Source organism: Colletes gigas, unplaced genomic scaffold, assembly GCF_013123115.1.
Source record: "Colletes gigas isolate AHSC1104 unplaced genomic scaffold, ASM1312311v1 Colletes_gigas_Sc00009, whole genome shotgun sequence".
Taxonomy (NCBI): Eukaryota; Metazoa; Arthropoda; class Insecta; order Hymenoptera; family Colletidae; genus Colletes; species Colletes gigas.
The window spans coordinates 7496865-7515690 of record NW_025106638.1 but is presented as its reverse complement, the minus strand read 5'-3'; the positions used below and the strand labels follow the sequence as shown (position 1 = coordinate 7515690).

Below are 18826 nucleotides of genomic sequence, written 5' to 3'. Positions count from 1 at the left end.
TTATTAAATCAGCATCGTAATTCCCCTAAAAAATTCGATACTTCGTAAAAGTCTGTCGTATAAATCCGAAGATGGATATTTCATGGTAGACAAAGACGAAGAAGAAAATCATCGACACCATTTTGTCTAATAATTCTTTTTTTACAAGTTATATCCCTGGAGTGATATTCGACGCCATTTTTACGCGGGCAGAACGTGTTTGTATCTCGTAAAGGAAGAATTGTCGGACTTGTATTTGCCCAGAGTGTTTTCATCTTTATCAAACCCCAAGTGCAACCATCTATTTCGATGTCACCATGTAGATGGTCGAACGACCGGGTTGAAACGCTCGAATGGCCTGGCGAAAATGTCCGTCTCCTTTTGTCCGATTCTAGTGCGAGCCGTTTGAATGCACATATGTGCCCGTATATGTACGCACGGGTCGAGCTAGTTTGTTCGTTTTCCCTCGTTTCCCCTTCCATAGTTGCAATCTCAACGACGACGATAAGTAAACACTACGTACAAAATTATTATTTCTTTTCCTGTGCATTGTATTAAAAGATACTTCGTTAGATAGGAAAAATAATTTTTTAATCTTCTAATTGTATAGATACCCGTTTCCAGCGGAAAGTTTATTTTCACCAGAAGTTGACATTATGATTGATACATCCCAACCGAATATTCCTAGGACCACCTACAACATTTACTATTTTTAACTCCCTATTGTATAATGTTCCCGATCGAGAGCCCAATAAAAACAATCTCCGTGAAGTTCGCCGAAGTAGTTTTACAGGGATCGTGAATGAATTTTTCATACGGAGACATTCGATCGATTGACTCGTTAATATACATACGATCGTGGAATTTATTTCGGAGCAATGTTTAATAAAGTGGCTCGATAGGAACAACGTTTATTCCTAGCATCGCTACAACGAGATATTTAAGAACTTGCTACACATACAGCAGACCTAATTTCAAACTATGGAGTTGTCTGGTACAACCATATGTTTCATTATCTTTATTAAACGTTTTGACCTCATGCTTGGGACCTGTTCAATAAACTGTTGCAATTAACAGAACGCGATAGAATAATTTCACAAGATTCTAACGATCAATTCCGATATTGTGGTAATATATTTGTTCGTCATTATATATTTTTTATTATCATATTTTAATGTACGTGATTTTAGAAACTAGGACAAATCGTGGCTCGTTTCCAAGCATAGATACGAAAAAATTGCCAAGGAGTCTTTTGATGATATAGTTTTTTGTTCCGGTGTAGCGATGCAAATGCAACCTGCACTTGCACACGTCCTTTAAATGGAGCCGTGCATTTGTTTAACGTAAATCGATTCTTCTCGTAATTCTGCATATTAAAATATTAATCTACATCCGTTGGAAAACGTAATAATTTACGAGATATTTAATATTCTACGTTGGCAAATTACTTCAGCAGGCAATCAAACGTTCCGCCATTGTAGTCGATATTCGGAATAATAGATAGCGAATAAACACAACGCATTTCAATTTACTTGTGACCTTTATTCGTTCGAACATTAAAATTTGTTGTATAATTGTGAAATATTTGATTCCTTAATTTTGATATAACGGATAATTAGAGACAAATGATGGTTATTTGTTATTTAAGATAAGAATTTCGTCTGACGTTTTGGCCACGTGCCAATGTAGGTTGAGGAACACTGGTATTCGCTAACCGAATACGCAACTACACACGGTTACCAGCTTTAACGTTTGCCCTGCGAGCGAAATAATGGAATTAGATTGCCTCGGATAGTGTTACGAGGCCTGAAACGGCGACAAACGAACGACGTATGTACTCTGAGCACGATCGACTGACGGTCGATTGAATTGCATTCGACTCGACGAAATTCTCGTCAGCGGTATAGGAAAAAAGTGAGCAGAGCGACAGGACACAGTGGCGGAATATCAGGAACGAAACAGAGGCTAAAGTCAGGGAACATTTTTATCCGTTTCATCCTTTTTATATTTCTTCTATTTCTACGATAAATCCTCTCAAACCTGATAATTTTCTTCTCCATATATTTTGAGATTTGTTCATTGTTAGTTACAGCAAGACATTTATAAATGTACAATATTCAAAAAGTCATATTAATGATCAAATTATGATAACTTCTACAGACGTGGAATTTTCTACGAAAAACAAATATAAGAAAAATCTAAAACCCGTATAGAAGGATCGAGAATCCATAACCTCGAAATTCGTAGTAGAGCACCTTATACGCACGGCTACTGTGTTACCCATACTTTTTCTTTTCAGTCTTATCCCGAACCTTTAATCCGATGAATTCTCCTTGTAAACCAAATCTTGTCTCGTCACACACGCTGTGACTCACACCACCATACACTTCTCTCCGCTTCGCTTGCTTATCTTTCACACACACGTACACACTTCGCACTCAACAGAAACAAAGGACAGACGGTTCAGCGAGGAGTCAGTCGTAAAATGCAAGCGATCAGGACAATGCGCGCGACACGTTCGAAACATAGTTATACACGTAATAAAGAACATTTAAGCTATTTATATTTGTAAATGTACAAATCTCAAAGGATTAAAGTACATTAGTAAATTCTTACTTGTGATATTTCTATTTAGGGACTCATCAAAAAACCTAACCTGTACCAGTTTCTCGTGACAATGTTCTCTTAAATGGTATAAGTTTCGGGTTGCGTTCTAGGAAAAGATTCGCTGCGAGCGGTGTATACACAGCGGTGCAACGTTGAATCCGCAAGAAGGATAATAGCGTCGAAGAAAATGAGACTCCTGGGGAAGGGTTTGGCCTGTCTGTCTCCCTTTCGATAAACATCGACCTGTCGGTGTATGTACACACGATTACTCGGAAGTCTCGGCTTCTAGCCTTGTTTGCCGCCGACGAGTCGATAAATTTCATCGATTCTAACCAAAAAGACGAACCGAACGCGGTATTATTGACTCGTGTCATACGTAATTTCCGTTTCTACGTAACAAATTTGTTATTCCCATTTCTAGCTTGCTCTAACACGTTCACTGTCGGATCAAAACCGTATAATATTCTGCAAAAATAAACTTTTGATTTCAGACCATTGTAAGCTACATAACCTAAAATTTGTTTCAGTACTTATTTTTGTAACGTTGTTAAAATTCATAAATTCTATCTAAATTTATTTTTCTCAACGTCTTAACTTGAGAATTAATTTTTCTAGTATCCTAATGGTAAATTCTGACACCCATATGTGGGTGACGTGGCAGTCAAAGTGTTAACGAATTCCTATACACGGTGGTCATTAGTGAATTTTTCTTTATTCAAAGAGTTTCAAAATTTCAAAATTTCTTCTCGTACGATTCTTGCTACAAGCAGTCTGCCGTTGTCCAAACTGTATGTTGGGTATATTTTCCCACGAAATTAGTCGCCATAAATTATCAAACTTTTACACGTTTTAGGTCGATTACGCCTCGAACGTATCTCGATTATCTTCGACAATGTCCACGTCACTATATGTAATTATATCACCCGATATAATTCGAATAACATTTTGACCATCCCTGGTTCGACCCAAGTAAGCAAATAATCTCGAAACGTTGACTCTTCGTAATTCCTTGAATTCCTCGCGATCGTTCGTATTCCGTGAAACGTTTCAATACGATCACGATAAACAAACAACCTTCAGACAGTTGGGAACAACTTGATTTAGAGATAGAAAAGCTCCGCCGACCTCCTTTGCGCTGTAACTATTGCTTCCGATCGGGAAGCAGCAATTTTCGTCGAGCAAGAGTCATCGTTACGGGATACTACGATGAAGATAACGAGGATTCGAGGCGATCGAGGATATCTTTGAGGTTAGGTTTAAGGGATTAATCTCTAGGTCGCTGGTTCTCGACTTCTTTTCTCCAGGAACTGAAAATTGTTATACCATCGATTTCGGTTCCCTTTAAAGAAAAATTGATTTATTTATTTTTACTGTAACCATTCTCGTAAAGTTAGATGTTAAGATAAAGTTGAAGCCAAAATTAATCTTCTTCCTTAGATGAACTTAAAATTAAAATTGTAGATTCAATGCCTGTAAAAATGTATAACAAATAAAATACCAATTTGAAAAATATATTTGATATTTAGTTTTGAATTGCGAGAATGCAGTTGTGGGAGCAATTCTATATTTAACAAGACCTCTGGATATAAAAATTAAGTCCGTTTAGAATGTACAGCTGGTCTGAAGGGGTTAAAGTAATTAGACGAACAGAGCCTGCAAATAGGATCGTAATCGTGGCCAGTAATTGCCGTAGATTATGACTGTCGCGTCGCCGGTTAGGCTATCCCAGTGGGTCTTTCCGCTCGGTTGGAAATTCATTTACACGGCCGAGATATCGGGAAAGACGTCTCGAGGAAATCAAACGATCTCGTCTCGGGGAAAACGTTCATCTGAACGGAGCCGTTCTCAATCCCCTCGTGCGGAGAAGCATATTCCACGGGACACAGATGCGATTTCACGGAATTATTCTCATCCACCTGAAAGCGTAATCGCACTCCGTCGTAAAAAGTAAAAAGAATCCCAAAACGCCAGCGATGGGATCGACTTGGATCCGCCATTGCAAATTTGAGCCAATTCCAACTCGGATGTTGCGAACGTTGAAGCGTGAGTCGCTTCTGAATTTTTTTCTCGAAAGTGCGTTGGATTTCGGGGGTATGTGTATTGACCAAAAATGATTGTAATTGACCCCCGCAACTAAAAATAATTTTTCCAAAACGATTTGAAATTTTTTTTTTCGCCGAAAAATTTAGACACCCTGTCGATTTTTCTTAAAAAATTTTTTTTCATTTTTAATAAATTTGTTTGACGCTCTACAGAAAAGTTGGCTAATACTTTTTGTAGGTACCCACGGGCTCTGCTTCAGAAAAAAGTTTCATTGAAATATATTCACTATTGTTAGGAGTTATGGCTGTTTGAAAATTGGTCCATTTTTATGCGGTTTTTCTCACTTTACGGGGTCAAGGAATAATTTTTTCAATATTGTTAGAATTTCTACATATTCTCCACTAAAATACGCGTTATTTGCCTTTTGAAACATTAAAGTCCTTCGATCTGTTCAGAAGTTATGACGTTTTAAAGATACGCACGAAATTTTGGAGTGACATTTCTGCCCTGAAACTATAGTTTCAGTAAGGAATTTTTTTCTCGGAAATGGTTAGGAATTCGAAGGTATGTCTATTCACCAAAAATGATTGTAATTGATTCCCACAACTAAAAATAATTTTTTTAGAACGATTTGAACTTTTTTTTTTCGCCGAAAAATTTCAGTACCTACTCGAATTTTTTTCTCGAAAGTGGATAGGATTTTAGGGGTATGTTTATTCATAAAAAATGATTATAATTGACCCCCGCGATCAAAAATAATTTTTCCAGACCGATTTGAAATTTTTTAATTTAATTTTTTAATAACTTATTAATGGTATTAATATGCTTGATTTTCGTCTTATTTTGGCCCCTAGGATCTGTCGTTAAAATTTTTCCCAGTGGTGGCCGAATACCCTGCATATAGGAACGGAGGAGTCAAGCACTTGCGAGAGAACGGTCCCTCTGGTGGCGAGTATGGGAAGTGACGCACAAATTTCGTTTGATAGCCAGACTCACGAGAAGAGATTTTGAAATTTAATAGCACGGTGAAACAGTACAGAAAGACTTTGGACAGAGCCCTGAGTGATTGGAGAATTCTTGGTATGCGAAGCTAAATTGGAGGGGAGGGGAGTGTAAATTAAACAAATAGATCGAAGTCGTGCAAGCAAGAATTTTGTATACGAGGCAACGGGAGTAGAGGAATCCATCTCTGCCGCGTGTTCGGACAGCCGAAACGTTGGGAACAGTGGAGCAATGTGTACTAATAGTAGCAAAATCGATGAGACGAATTTTCGATACGCTGAATAATTTATTTAACAGTCCAATACCGAAGAAAATGGTAGAAATCGTCTGAACAGTTGCTACCTTACAAGGGTATACAAAATTATAAAACATAATTTAGAAGAAAGTAGAGGTGATCTTGAGTTCACTAAATAACTCTCCCCAACTCATAAAAAATTATTACTGGCATGTTATGGCTCCCTCGAGGCCATAAAACTTCAGCGAACGAAGTTTCTCTATGTCTCTAAAAATAACGGGAAAAGTTGAGGTGATCAGTATTATCGTCCCACCCTGTGCAATAATTTTATTTAATTACCGTACCGTTATGGCTTTTAATCGCGTCGTCTTATAGTTCATTTAAAATTTCGTCAAGTTTCGCGTCCTACGTTGGAATTCGAGTTTCGTGCGCGGCCAAGCCCGATCAGGAATATTCCTGTCATACATAATGTAAGGCCATCTCGATTTATGGCTCTAGGGACTTCACTAACCGAGTCGCTTCGTTGCTATTAAATAGTATAATCGACTTTTTCCCTCGGCACATTAATGACTTTCCGAGAAACAATTTGTATAATGCGTTGCGAAATATGTAAATCACGTTACTCATGCATTCATATTTTTAATTCAACTAATGCGCATCGCGTAATACAGCGAGTGTGAATCTGATTAGCGTTTCCAAGATTGACTTGTTTAGAAATTTGCAAGAATCTCGGAGTCCCGTCGCAACTTTTAATGTGCTCGAACCCGGAAAAAAATCACCTTACCCCGAGTCGTTTTGTCGTTTCAATTCTTTCGGCACCTTTCGGCTTATTAATGCGTCGCGGACGTGCTGCTCGTCGCGATAAATTCAAAGGAGACGCGAGGGGCGTGAAGCATACTTTGTCGCTGGCTTCCAACAACGCGACTATTATTTTTGGACCGTTCTGAATATTTTTGGTTCGTAGATTCGGAGACCTTGATGGCTCAGATTGTCGGTGGAACAGCGATCCTCAACGGGGTCGACGAGGGCTCCCCTTGGCCGGCCATATTGCATTCGAAAAAGCTCAAAGTATTTCAGACTTCTAGAATTCGACAATCCCCGTCCTTAAAAAAATTACTAATGCTTGGGTTTGTTTATATTTGTTAGTAAAGGGCCGCGAGTTAAGAAACAATGGTTGAGAAACACTGTCGTAGCAACGAGGAGGAAACCTCGCGGCCGTGTAAAAGGCTAACTGGAGGAACGTAACGTTCCGTAACGTCTGTGTTTGTTCTCGCGTTCTTTCATTTTCTTTTCGCCCCGAGCGTTTCCTCGAACGCGAGCACACGCGCCGGTTTCTATGCGCGAAACATCGCCCTCCAGGGTAGGTTCTTATAAAGAAACGCGTTCCGTCGAGAAGAAAGTCAAGATTAATATATAGCTCGACGATTTAAAAAGGGTCCCTGGGGGGTGGAAGAACGTTGACGCCGCCCATTCTCCCACCATGCTCTCCCGCAGACTCGGTCTCCGCGCCGCTAAATAGAAAAAAAAATCGAACAACGTATGTTTATTACTAAACTATAATGTCAGTCGACAGTTAATTCCAAGTATATTTGTGCAAATAATCTTTGGGTGGCCTCGTTGTACTACATAGCGAAACAGAAAATCTCTTGGTGATTCCATTAAGGCGCCCCTGAGAAACCCAGCTGTAACAGAAAATAACAAGATTTCCATGCAAACGTGTCTCGTTTCTTTCCTTTTCTGTTTCTGGATGTTCCTCTTATACGACGACCCCTGAATTTATACATGTTTTTTGCGTATCCAGTTTTAACCAGCAGAAATGCTTTCTCGCAACGTCGTTTGTAATTCTTTTCAGAATCGTCTCCGAAGACTTACCCGGACAAAAATGATATTACTTATTAAGTGAAAGAAATCTGCTATTAGGATACGTCGTTCCTGACGATCGTCGTCGTTGAGTCGCAACTCGACCGAGTCGACGAAACGAGCGCGTCTTATCCGTGTTCTCTCGCTCGTATTTGGGATTACTGGATATCAGGACAAGGATTCCGGTAATCCCCGTCATTCCAGATAAATTCGCAGGAATCCTGTCGAGTTGATCGTATCGAGAGTATATATATATAATATCGAGAGTATATATACAATATATATACATATACACATACACGTGCCTACATGTCAGGACGACATTCAATTTCTGATTATACGAACAGAAATTCGGATAGAATAGAAATTCGTCATAACAATTGCCTCTTTCGAACATATAATCGGGACGTTTAAAGCGTAAGGACATGAATGTCAGTCGTCAGGAAGAGGTCTTTAATAGTTTTCAATGAGGCATCATGGTGCCAACTTACGTTCGAATTAACGATTGTCGATTGGCTGATGCACCTCGTTAATCGTAACTCTTTCATCGTTACCCAGTTTCTCGAGTCTGAATTTCGCGAAGGGAATCATACTTTTATAATTATCCGTCTCCGCGGTCGTCTTGAGGCGAATCTAAAAAAGCACGTTCCGCGAAAGCGTACCAACGCTGGCCGAAGTCCAACGCGAACTGCCTGTTGGATTCGCACCATCGAATTTGGCCCGACACTTCGCTCGATCTCTCGTTTATCGTTCTCGCGACGCGCAGGCAGGAAATCGATCTTGCCGGGGACGCGACTTCTTCCGTCATTCCTACACAAAATTGGGTACATTTTTATCTGGGCAACGATAACAGATATCAGGCACGGAGAAAATTTAATCTGGATAATTTTGACTCATTTAAAATGTACAATTATTTAATTACGACAATAGGCACCAAAAAGAAAATTTCAACTTTCGCTGTTTTCATTTTATATATATTTTTTATTAATTCTCGAAAAATAATTATTAAACAAACGATACTTCTCCTTTGTCACATCGAATAACAGACGGGAAAATAATGAAACTTTTTTAACGTTTCCTCCGCGAGACCTTCACAAGTTAAACGAGACTTCCAGCTCTCTTTTTATCGTCGTCTCACCTAATTAGAGAAGCACGAAACTTCTTATAATTGAGACTCTCTAGAGCCTTTAGCGAGTCGTTTCAACATAAAATTGTATTAAACATAACATTTTCACTTTCTTGCGGAGTCTTTTTCGAACAATTATAAGATCATCTACAAACAGAATTCAAAAGTTATTAAAAGAACGTTGCAAAAAGGGCAGATTCAGATGCGGGGGTGATGGGGACAAACGAACTACGTCGAAATATAATTTTATCGTTCGATTAATAATTTGATTGTAATTGTTTGGAAAGTACTTGCGTTTAATATAATTTTATGATCGATGGATAGAAAGTTTCGATTATTCTTAACAGGCGTGTATCTAAATTTCAACTTCTCATAATTGGACAGGATAGTTTTTGGCAAACTGCCAACCATCAACCGCCTGTTGGACTCACCGAAGGTTTATTCGACCGATTCAATGATGTCACAACCGATCATGTACTTCAGAAAGCTAGAAAGTTGAATTTTGATTTGAGAGTTTAGGACAGTGTCACATTGAATTTCAATGCTCTAGTAAATATGTGGTTGTTATTTGTGCACATCTAACATATCCGATTACAAAATTTGAATTTCTTTAATTATTGTGGCCAATCGAAAAAAGTCTCTGATCAACGAATCATCTGAAGTTAAAAACCAGGAAGTTTTGGGTCACAGAATTACAAGTTACGTCACTGGATGTATTAGGGCACTAGATCTACTTCACAAAAACCCGAAATCACACAAAAAATTATGTAGCACTGTATTTATTAAGGGAAATATACATTGGTTGTATCACGACGCGGCGTAAAGAGGTTAGAAAGCGCGCGTACGGGTGAAAAGAACTCGTACAGGGGAAACAAGAAGAAACGCGTGATTGGTTCTTACCACTAGAGTGGGCACGTGACGCACCAATAGACGCACGGCGCTACGATCGCGAATATTAACACTAGATTGCCCAAGGAAGTCATTTTGACTGCTTTTTAATTTCAATTAGAAAAACAATTATGTATATAATAACACAATTTCTTAGAATTTTGTGACTTTTTGTATAACGTATAAATGCGTTTATTAATAATTGTAGTTACCTTCCCCCTCCTTCATTTCCGGTATATATATGTACTTATATGTGTTATACCTATATTGCCCAAAAGCAGTCATTTTGACTGCTTAGGAAATTTTAAATAATCAAATGACTCTTATTATTGAATCGAGTAAATTTCTTATATGACCAGTTCGGCTCTGTATTGAAATATTAGTTTTCATTTTTTTTTTCGGTTACCGACACATGATAACATACAAGTACATGATAAATTGTCGATTTGGGCGTATACTTGATAAGTTGCAGTTTCTCAATAAGCTAAAGTAGTACTTGTTAGTCGAATCTTTATGCAGTGATACTTGTTCTAACAAGTTGTTTATTTTATTTCTTTTGCGCCCTAAACTCATAATATTAAAACCTAATATTAAAAATTAATTTTAAACAAATTTCTTTATACATTAATTATTCTTTCACAATGCAGTCATTTTGACTGCTTTTGGGCAATATAGATATATACTAAGTTTCAGTCTTTCTAGTGTTAAGCTCTGTTTAACAGGATGTTATTTATTTTTCTTTAAAGGATCAGAAATCTCAAGTTTCGCTCATTCGAATATCATACAGAAATTAGTGGATAAGCCTCTATGCTAATTTGGGCTTAAGATAAACTTTTCCCCAAATGTGACGTCATAAATGTTAGTACCGTAGTTACGCCACTGGCTTTTAGTTATCTCTCTTCGAAAAAGAAGAAAAATATCCACTTAATTTTATCGTCTATTCTGCAAGTTTCAGAAGGGAGAACTTCCCCTAAAATTGCCCCGGTCGTAAAGTCTAACGGTCTGGGACGAAAATTACTAGTTACGCCATTGGCTGTTGTAGTCCGTTGAAGACCCAACGGGCTCGCGAGTAGCTAGCGTTATTCGGCTCTTCGATGGCGCGTTCGAATTTTCGAGGATACCAAAAGGGTTCGTCCGAGAAGTGGGTCAATGAAATGGAACGTATCGGAGCACGATATTGCAGGCTCGATATACAGGGTGTCCCGTAAATAGTGTAAGAACCGGAAATGGGGGGTAGGTGAGACGATTCTAAACAACAATTTCCTTTGCAAAAATGTCGGATGGGGCTTCGTTTTTGAATTATTAACGAAAAACACTAACCAATCACGGTGCTCGCCTTTCGCGCGCTCAGGGCCGTCCGACCTCGGAGAGCCACCGCGCCGGGTAGGTAGCAAGATGCGCGTTGAAGATACATCGAGGAACGAATACAAATAATTAAAAATACTGCCACTCCAATTGTTACCGAATTCGTTAATAACTACGTAATTAGTACGTAAATTACTAAATCGAATTTATTAATTATTTGTATTCGCTGTTTCCAAGGAAGAAGGAATAAAATCTCGGAATTTTTAGAAAATTAACCCTTCGCACCCGAGTGACGCTTCTCGCCAGAGTGTTTTAAAATTAAAATTAGAATTATTATCAGAAAATTAAAATAAATGCGGTAAGAACCATTTGTAACCGTTTGTTATTAAAAACTGTACTGGAAAAGCAGACTGGATTTCTGCGTACCGAAACATTCCTCGAATGCAAAGGGTTAATAGAGAAATAATTGAAATTCGACTTACGCATTCATCTGCAAGTTGACCTACTGCGCTGACAATAGGGCCCGGCCAATGCACCGCTGTCGATCATGGCAAGGTCGAAGACCCCAACGAAAATCAGCTGATGGGCCAGCCCGGTCACTGTACCTGCTTCTCACCCCGAAAACACTTCACAGCACGGTCACTAACAATTTTCACTTTCACTTTTCACTTTTGCATACCGATGCGCTCCGTTGCACCCTTCTTCGATTGTTGCTCCTTCCTGGGTTGATAACGGTGCCTGGATGTTGCTCCCTCCTGAATTGTTACTCCTTCCTGAATGGTTGGTGCTCCCTGAATTGTTGCTCCTTCCTGGATTGTTGCTTGTTCGAACCTTGCTCCCTTCAGGATTGTTGTTCCTTTTCGCTGGGATAATGGGCGCGATAGGTGCGGGCGGCTTTCTTCGCGTTTCCCTTGGAGTCCGCGAAAACGAAGAACGAACGATAATACTCTGCGTTTACGCGTTCCATCTCGTGCGTCCGCTTCTGATCAGAAACGCGTAGGTTCTGTGAAAAATTTTGACTGACAAATTGCAATTTCCCTCCCCGAAAAAGTTCCAGGTACGGCAACCCATTGTCGCACGATTCGGAATTACCTACGATCGGCGAACGTGTACGTGTAGTCGTCGGGGTAAAAAGGATTTCTATTCGGAAGAAAAGGGTCACGTGTTTGGCAGCTCGACGCTGTAACACGTGCTCGTCGTTCGCGTAGGTTGCACAGGCCCTCGGGGCTGTCTTTGGGAATTTTTGCCCGCGGCGTGGGGCGGGGCAGAAAACCGATAGATACCGAGGGAATCCAATTGGGACGGAACAAAAGGCTTTCGGTGGATTCGCGTATCTAGTGGGCGGGGCATTTAAGACTGGTCACCCGTATAACTTATTATGTTACAAGCTGCTATTCTAAACAGCAGAGGGGACTAGGATTGGTAAAAATTTGCCATCTTCGCGATTTTATTTGCATTTCAACTACCTTGATTCACATGGTGTCTCAACCCGGTTGATTTTCAATATTTTTTTGGGTATCGTTTTCTTGATCGATTCAATCCAAAAGATAAATGCAACATTTATTGTGTTTTATTATTCCAAAATTGACTAAATAGAACGGTTGTGTCTCCTTCTGGTTGAATCCGTGTACTTCTTTTCTTCATGGCGCTGATAGAGTTATTAAATAAAGAGAAAAAAAATAGTATTACGATCGGTAAAATGTCGCTATTTTCAGGTTCGCGCTCGCGATCGTCGCACGATATTAATTCCGTTCATGTAGTAATAATAATAAAATTCTCGTCTTGGCCATTCTCGTTTCCGAAAATCGTAACTCGGGTTCGCCAGGCGCCCCGTGGGTTCGTAGAATTTCATGGAATCGAGAGTAAAACGCTTTCGCAGCTCGTGAATGCAGTTTACGAATCTCGTAAATTCGAGCGGTGGAAGGTAGAAAATACAGTAAAACCTCGATTTACCAGATTAATAGGATCACGGAAAGGCGGAGGTTTAGGGGAAGGGAGGGGGAGGTGCCCGTTAAATCCAAATTACCGTAAAGTAACGTCTATATAAACCCAAAGGTACGGTAAATAGCAAATTACATAACTTTGAGAGCGACACGAATCGTTTTTAAATGGTATTAAAAGATGCATAAAAATAAATCACTCACAAACTCGTTGTTGTTTATCGCCAGCGACAGAAAAAGCACGTCAGTCGATAGATTTCTATAACAAAATTCCGAATTGAATCTTTTATATTAAGCTTTTATTAGAATTATAATTTTTATAACGCAACGTAAACGTATTTTTAACAATGGTAATTTATTATCGACAACACGTCGACGATGCAGAATTTTCTATTAAAATTTTGATGGATCCCACGAAACAAAATATACAGAGGACATTGTTCAATGTCCACAATATGCATAGACAGGAATACGAAGAACCTCATCTCGCTCCTCGAACCAATTTTCAAGTCGGACGAAGCGTGAATATTTGTGTTGGCATAATTGGACGTGAAAAATTCTTATTTTCCTACGGGAAATGAAACATCGTCCGGAGTTTTAATTTGCCACGGAATAACATTGTCCCCGATCATTTAGTTTACCGAAAAAGAAACTCAATTTAAACGTTATAAAACATATTTAAAATAAATTTAATTATTTTTTCCTCCAAAAAATTGTTTCAGCTGTTATAAAAGAAAAAAAAAAAGAAATCAATAATTACATTTTCGCGTGGTTGATAATAAAATATTGTTCGCTCTGTTCTTAATTTGATATTAAAGAATGGTTTCGCGAACTTCGAGTGCCGCATCGAGAAACGCAAGATGGCCGCCATAGAGTGGTGCATAACTTAGGGACGTACGGACGTAAGACCGCGGAATCACTGTCCCGTTAAATCGGAGTTTCACTGTCGGACGAACCAGCGGGGATCCAGCGAAACTAGTCGACGGGGGCGTTCTTGTTCGAAGCCTGGTTCCACTACTTTTTCTTTCGTTTCCGGGCTCCTGCGTCGATCGATCGCGTCCCCGGGGCAGAGCGGAAAATTGTATTCGAAGCATGGCGAATTTTCATCGCGCTTCGCCTCCTCCTCCTGCTCTCTGTCCCACCCCGAGCCTACCCCCTTCCTCCCCTCTCTTTGCATTACTCTCGACACACATTCGCTATATGTATCGGGTTTCGCTTTGAATTGAGCTAATTTGAGCATAAAAAATCGGGTCCGGCCGCGCCGAGCGAAACTCGCCCCCGTTCGATCGAGCAGCCCGGTCACGTTACACATTGCATTGCAGGCAGAAAGAGAGTTTAGACTCGGGTTAACTCTTTGGCGGTACCTGTGTACAAATATCGATTTTATCTCCGATCGACCCTCTCGTTCCTGCATGCTCGTCGATCGTGACTTTTCTAACGATTGTTTGGAATGTAACCGAAAACTATTGGTGCCCATAGCGGCGATATGAACGATTAATACAGAATTCACCTAATAATTACTAATACTATTTTATTACTCTGCTTCTATTAAAAAATTTCTATTTTTTTTTGTTTTCCAATTAATATTGTAGAGGGTGAGGTGATTCGGGTAAGGAATAAAATAAACGATGGCCACAGGTTAACGATAATAAATGTATTCAGATGTTACGGGTTCGGTGTCTATACTGGGGCCGACGAGACGAGTCAGTGAAGAGAAACAAAGGTGTACCGTAGCCCCGTAAGCGTTAATTATATTCTTCTGCAGAGTATCGACAAATCGATTAATCGAATTTTTTACCAGGTTACCCTGAATCCGACCCACGGTGACGGTCTCTTTCGGTTTCGAGAGGATGGACGTCGAGAAGCGGTCGACTAATCCGACCTTAATTTTCCAAAGGGCGTTCGTCGAAGGCACGCGCATGCCGCGTCGAAAATAGAAGCTATCGACTCGTTATATCCCAGTTTACAACCCCCTCTTCGTCCGCCCCCTCGTTGTTGTATGCTCCGAAAGGATACGGTCACGGTTCTTCGCGAGAGCCTCGCGACGGAACAGCTAGAACGAAGCAGGAATCAATTTCCTCTGGATATCTGGCCCGATGACTTTTCCTCCATTTCCTGGAACTCGTCAGCCGGTTAAATTCTCGGTTACGGGGGATGGCAATCAATGAAAACTAGACTCGCGAGCCCCGGCCGTCTCTGAGCCGCGCCGTCCCTTTCATTCCCGTCGACTTAGCGCTACCCGCGTTTCTCCGTAATTCCCTCCGATTCTAGTAACGAAATCGGGACCACTAGGTCACACGAAACCGGGCTAGATGGCGATTGTTTATTCTCTGCGTGCGTCCCGCGTTTGTCGGCCGTGGACGGCTATAAGCGGTACACACAGGGTGCTTAGCTACAGGTGGGTAATCCGTTAAGGGATGATTCCAGGCGACGGAAACGAAGATCAGGTACGAACAAATTGCGTTTCGCTTAAAAAAAAAAATGGAATTAAACAATTAAATTTTATCCAAATAATTATTCTACCCCCAGAGAGACAACGAAGAAATCAGGCGAAATAAAATATGATTGCACATTAGGGTGGTCCTTATTTTTCGACCATAAAATTTTTTGCACGCCGCCCCCTAAATTTGTTCCATTTCATGAAAAAATAATTTGTGCAAAATTTGAGATCGATTGAAGGTCGGGAAGACGTGGCACATCGCATGCGAAGTTTTGAAATAGAAGTAACCGCGCGCTAAGCGTAAGGAGTGGTGTGTTTCTGAAAATTTCAATGAAATATTTCATATTTTGAGGACTATAACATAATTCTTTACTTATTTAGTATTGTTCTGTTCGTACGTGCATTAAAACCCAAGTTCCATTTGTACAATATAAGACTATTTTACACTAAGCCTAACTGACCCGTAGCAGCACCGAAATATGACATACAACGTTGGACACTGAATAGACGTTGAAAGACCCTTAGTCTTGAAAATCCAGTCACAGGTGCCCAGGTATAGAACTCGGATCCTTCGTAAGTCCTGAATCAGAACCCGTTACGCGTAGGTACTCTCGGGTCTTTCCCCGTGGGCCTGGGTGAGTCAGGCTATGGTCGCGTTACTCATCTGACAGTCCGACTCGCCCAAGTCAATATTTTTCGGCGTGCGGAAGTGGATACCTTCCGCTGTCCACGCATTTTCATGCCGACTTTTCTCGCGCGTTTTCGGTGTCGCTAGAGGGACGTGATTCTCTGCGAGGGCTGTATAAATAACCCTCCAAAGGTCTCGGGATCTCTCACTCTTGAACAAGCTCTCTGAGGTACCGTGTCGTGAAGTTCATCATTAACAGTCTACCTTATTCTGTATATTCGTTTGATTCGTCAATCAGCGAGAATCACCATTTTGCGAGTATTAAAATATTCATTTCTCAATCACACCTCAGTTCAAATAAAAAATGGAAACCAGAAGAGAAAAATTATTCCTTCTTAACTACGACGAAACTCAAATTATTGGTGCAAAGTTACCGTCAAATGGACAAGTTTTACGCGTATTATTTTATAATCTGCGTAAGGTGAAATTAAATTTACGATCAAGTGCTCACTTAGTGATAAAAGAAGTCGAGGTTCTGTGGGAGAAAGCGCGAATTCCAACCCGAAAATTAGATCGGAGTATTGAAAAAGTGGAATCTTTATACCAAAACTGGAAGACATTACAGAAGACCTGCAAACGCCGAACACCACTGCAGGAAAAACGGGAGCATGATTTTCTGGAAGCATTGGATGACCTTTTCGATATTGCTCATGCTGACGCTTTGGAAATGATAAACATTGCAGAAGACAAAGCGTTCCTTATAAATCAAAGGAAGAAAGGACGAACCGGTTCAATGGTAGGAAGCGATCGCAACTTATTCGAGAAAGAAAGCAGAAAAATTCTTCGAGAGGAATAACAAAAGTCGAGGCGAGAAAACTATGAAGCAAATATACATGGTATGTATTTTTATATAGTTGTGTAATTTGTTTTATTCAATATTACATATGCTTCTTTACTAATATATTCTTATATGTATCATTTAATTAAGAAGAATTAGCGGAATTAGAAGATTCATCATCAATTGAAGATGAGGACGAGGTAATCGAGGATCCTGTGGAGCATCGTATGGAGGATTCCATGGAGGACCAACCAGGTCCGAGTAATCCTAAAAAGAAACGCGGCAAGCACAATTTTATAACACCCAAACTTGTGGCGACCATGGACAAATGTAAAGTGAGTGATCGTGATTCAGTCGCAATTATAATAGCAACAGCTCAAGCTCTGAACCATAATGTCGATGATTTGATAATAAATAAAACAACTATTCGTCGCTGTCGTACACGTTTGCGCGCTGAGAGAGCTACGTTATTACACACTACATTCAAACAAAAAGAATTCAATACAATTACAGTACATTGGGATGGAAAGATGTTACCATCATTAATGGGTAAAGAACAAGTAGATCGATTACCGATAATAATATCTTTCAATGGAAATGAACAGTTGCTTGGAATTCCAGCGATTTCTTCAGGCACTGGAAAAGAACAGGCCAATGCTGTCTATGATTTACTTTATGAATGGGACCTTATTGATAAACTAGAAGCACTTTCTTGCGATACCACAGCGTCAAATATGGGACGATTACAAGGTGCATGCGTAATTTTCGAGCAAAAGATCGGGAGGGATCTTTTATATTTGCCTTGCCAACACCATATTTATGAGATAGTTTTACGGGGCGTTTTTGAGGAAACATTGTGTAAATCTACTGGACCTAATATTCCCCTATTTAAACGTTTTCAAGGATCCTGGTCTCAAATCAATAAATTAAATTTTAAATCGGGAGTTGACGATCAGATAGTTCAAGAGTCCGTTGACAATGTAGCAGAAATAATAAACTTTGCCTCATATAGTTTGGAATTTAAGCAACCACGAGAAGACTATCGCGAATTTCTAGAATTATCAATAATTTTTCTTAATGGAACAGTTCCAAAGTTTTCCTTCCGTATACCAGGAGCATTTCACCATGCTCGATGGATGGCCAAGGCTATATATTCTTTAAAAATATTTTTATTTCGGTACGAATTTGTTTTAACAAAAGATGAAGAAAATGGAATCCGCGACATTTGTATTTTTCTGATTAAACTGTATTTGAAAGCATGGATTAAAGCTCCAGTTGCTGCAAAAGCTCCTAGACAAGATTTCGAGTTTTTAAAAAACTTATATGCATATAGTGCAATTAATAAAAATGTAAGTCGCGGAGCATTGCATAAATTTTGTAATCATTTATGGTACTTAACACCAGAAGCGGCAGCGCTGGCCTTTTTTGACTCCACCATTACGTATGACGCTAAAAAACGGATGGTAGTAGCTTTAGATACTCTGAATGATACTGACGTCAAAAAATTAATAATTAGTTCGAATAATGTACCTCAGTACATCAACACTGGTATTGAAGAGTTTGTTTCCCAAAAAACGTTACAGTTTTTTAAAAGATTTGAGATACCCACAGATTTTATTAATAAGGATCCTTCAGAATGGGAAAATGATACAAATTATAATATTGGATTAAATATAGTTAATAATTTAAGAGTTGTTAACGATTCGGCCGAACGAGGAGTGAAACTTATGCAAGAGTTTAATAATGTACTATCGCAAAATGAAGAGGAAAAACAAATTATACTGCAAATAGTTTCAGATTACCGAAAGCGCTATCCAGAGGCAAAAAAAACTACGTTAATGAAGAATTTGTAAATTGTTTTTAAATGCAAGTATTAAAAAGTGTGTAAATTCAATATCTGTGCTTTCTTTTTTTCACCTATTTATGATATAATAT

At 39.5% G+C, this 18826-nt stretch overlaps 2 protein-coding genes across 5 annotated transcripts in view; both read left to right on the top strand.

Moving 5' to 3' along the window:
• LOC122397257 (protein kinase C, brain isozyme) overlaps window positions 1-18826 on the top strand; it is a 65576-nt gene that overhangs the window by 8473 nt on the left and 38277 nt on the right. The window lies entirely within an intron of this gene.
• Window positions 14738-18787, top strand: LOC122397258. 2 transcript variants are annotated; one of them, XM_043396314.1, is made up of 2 exons: window positions 14738-16949; window positions 17045-18787. In XM_043396314.1, exon 2 carries the CDS (start codon window positions 17119-17121, stop codon window positions 18742-18744), a length of 1626 nt encoding a protein of 541 aa, XP_043252249.1. In that variant the 5' UTR covers window positions 14738-16949; window positions 17045-17118; the 3' UTR covers window positions 18745-18787. The 2 variants fall into 2 exon arrangements, with proteins under 2 accessions (XP_043252249.1, XP_043252248.1); XM_043396313.1 differs by having other exon boundaries at window positions 17042-18787.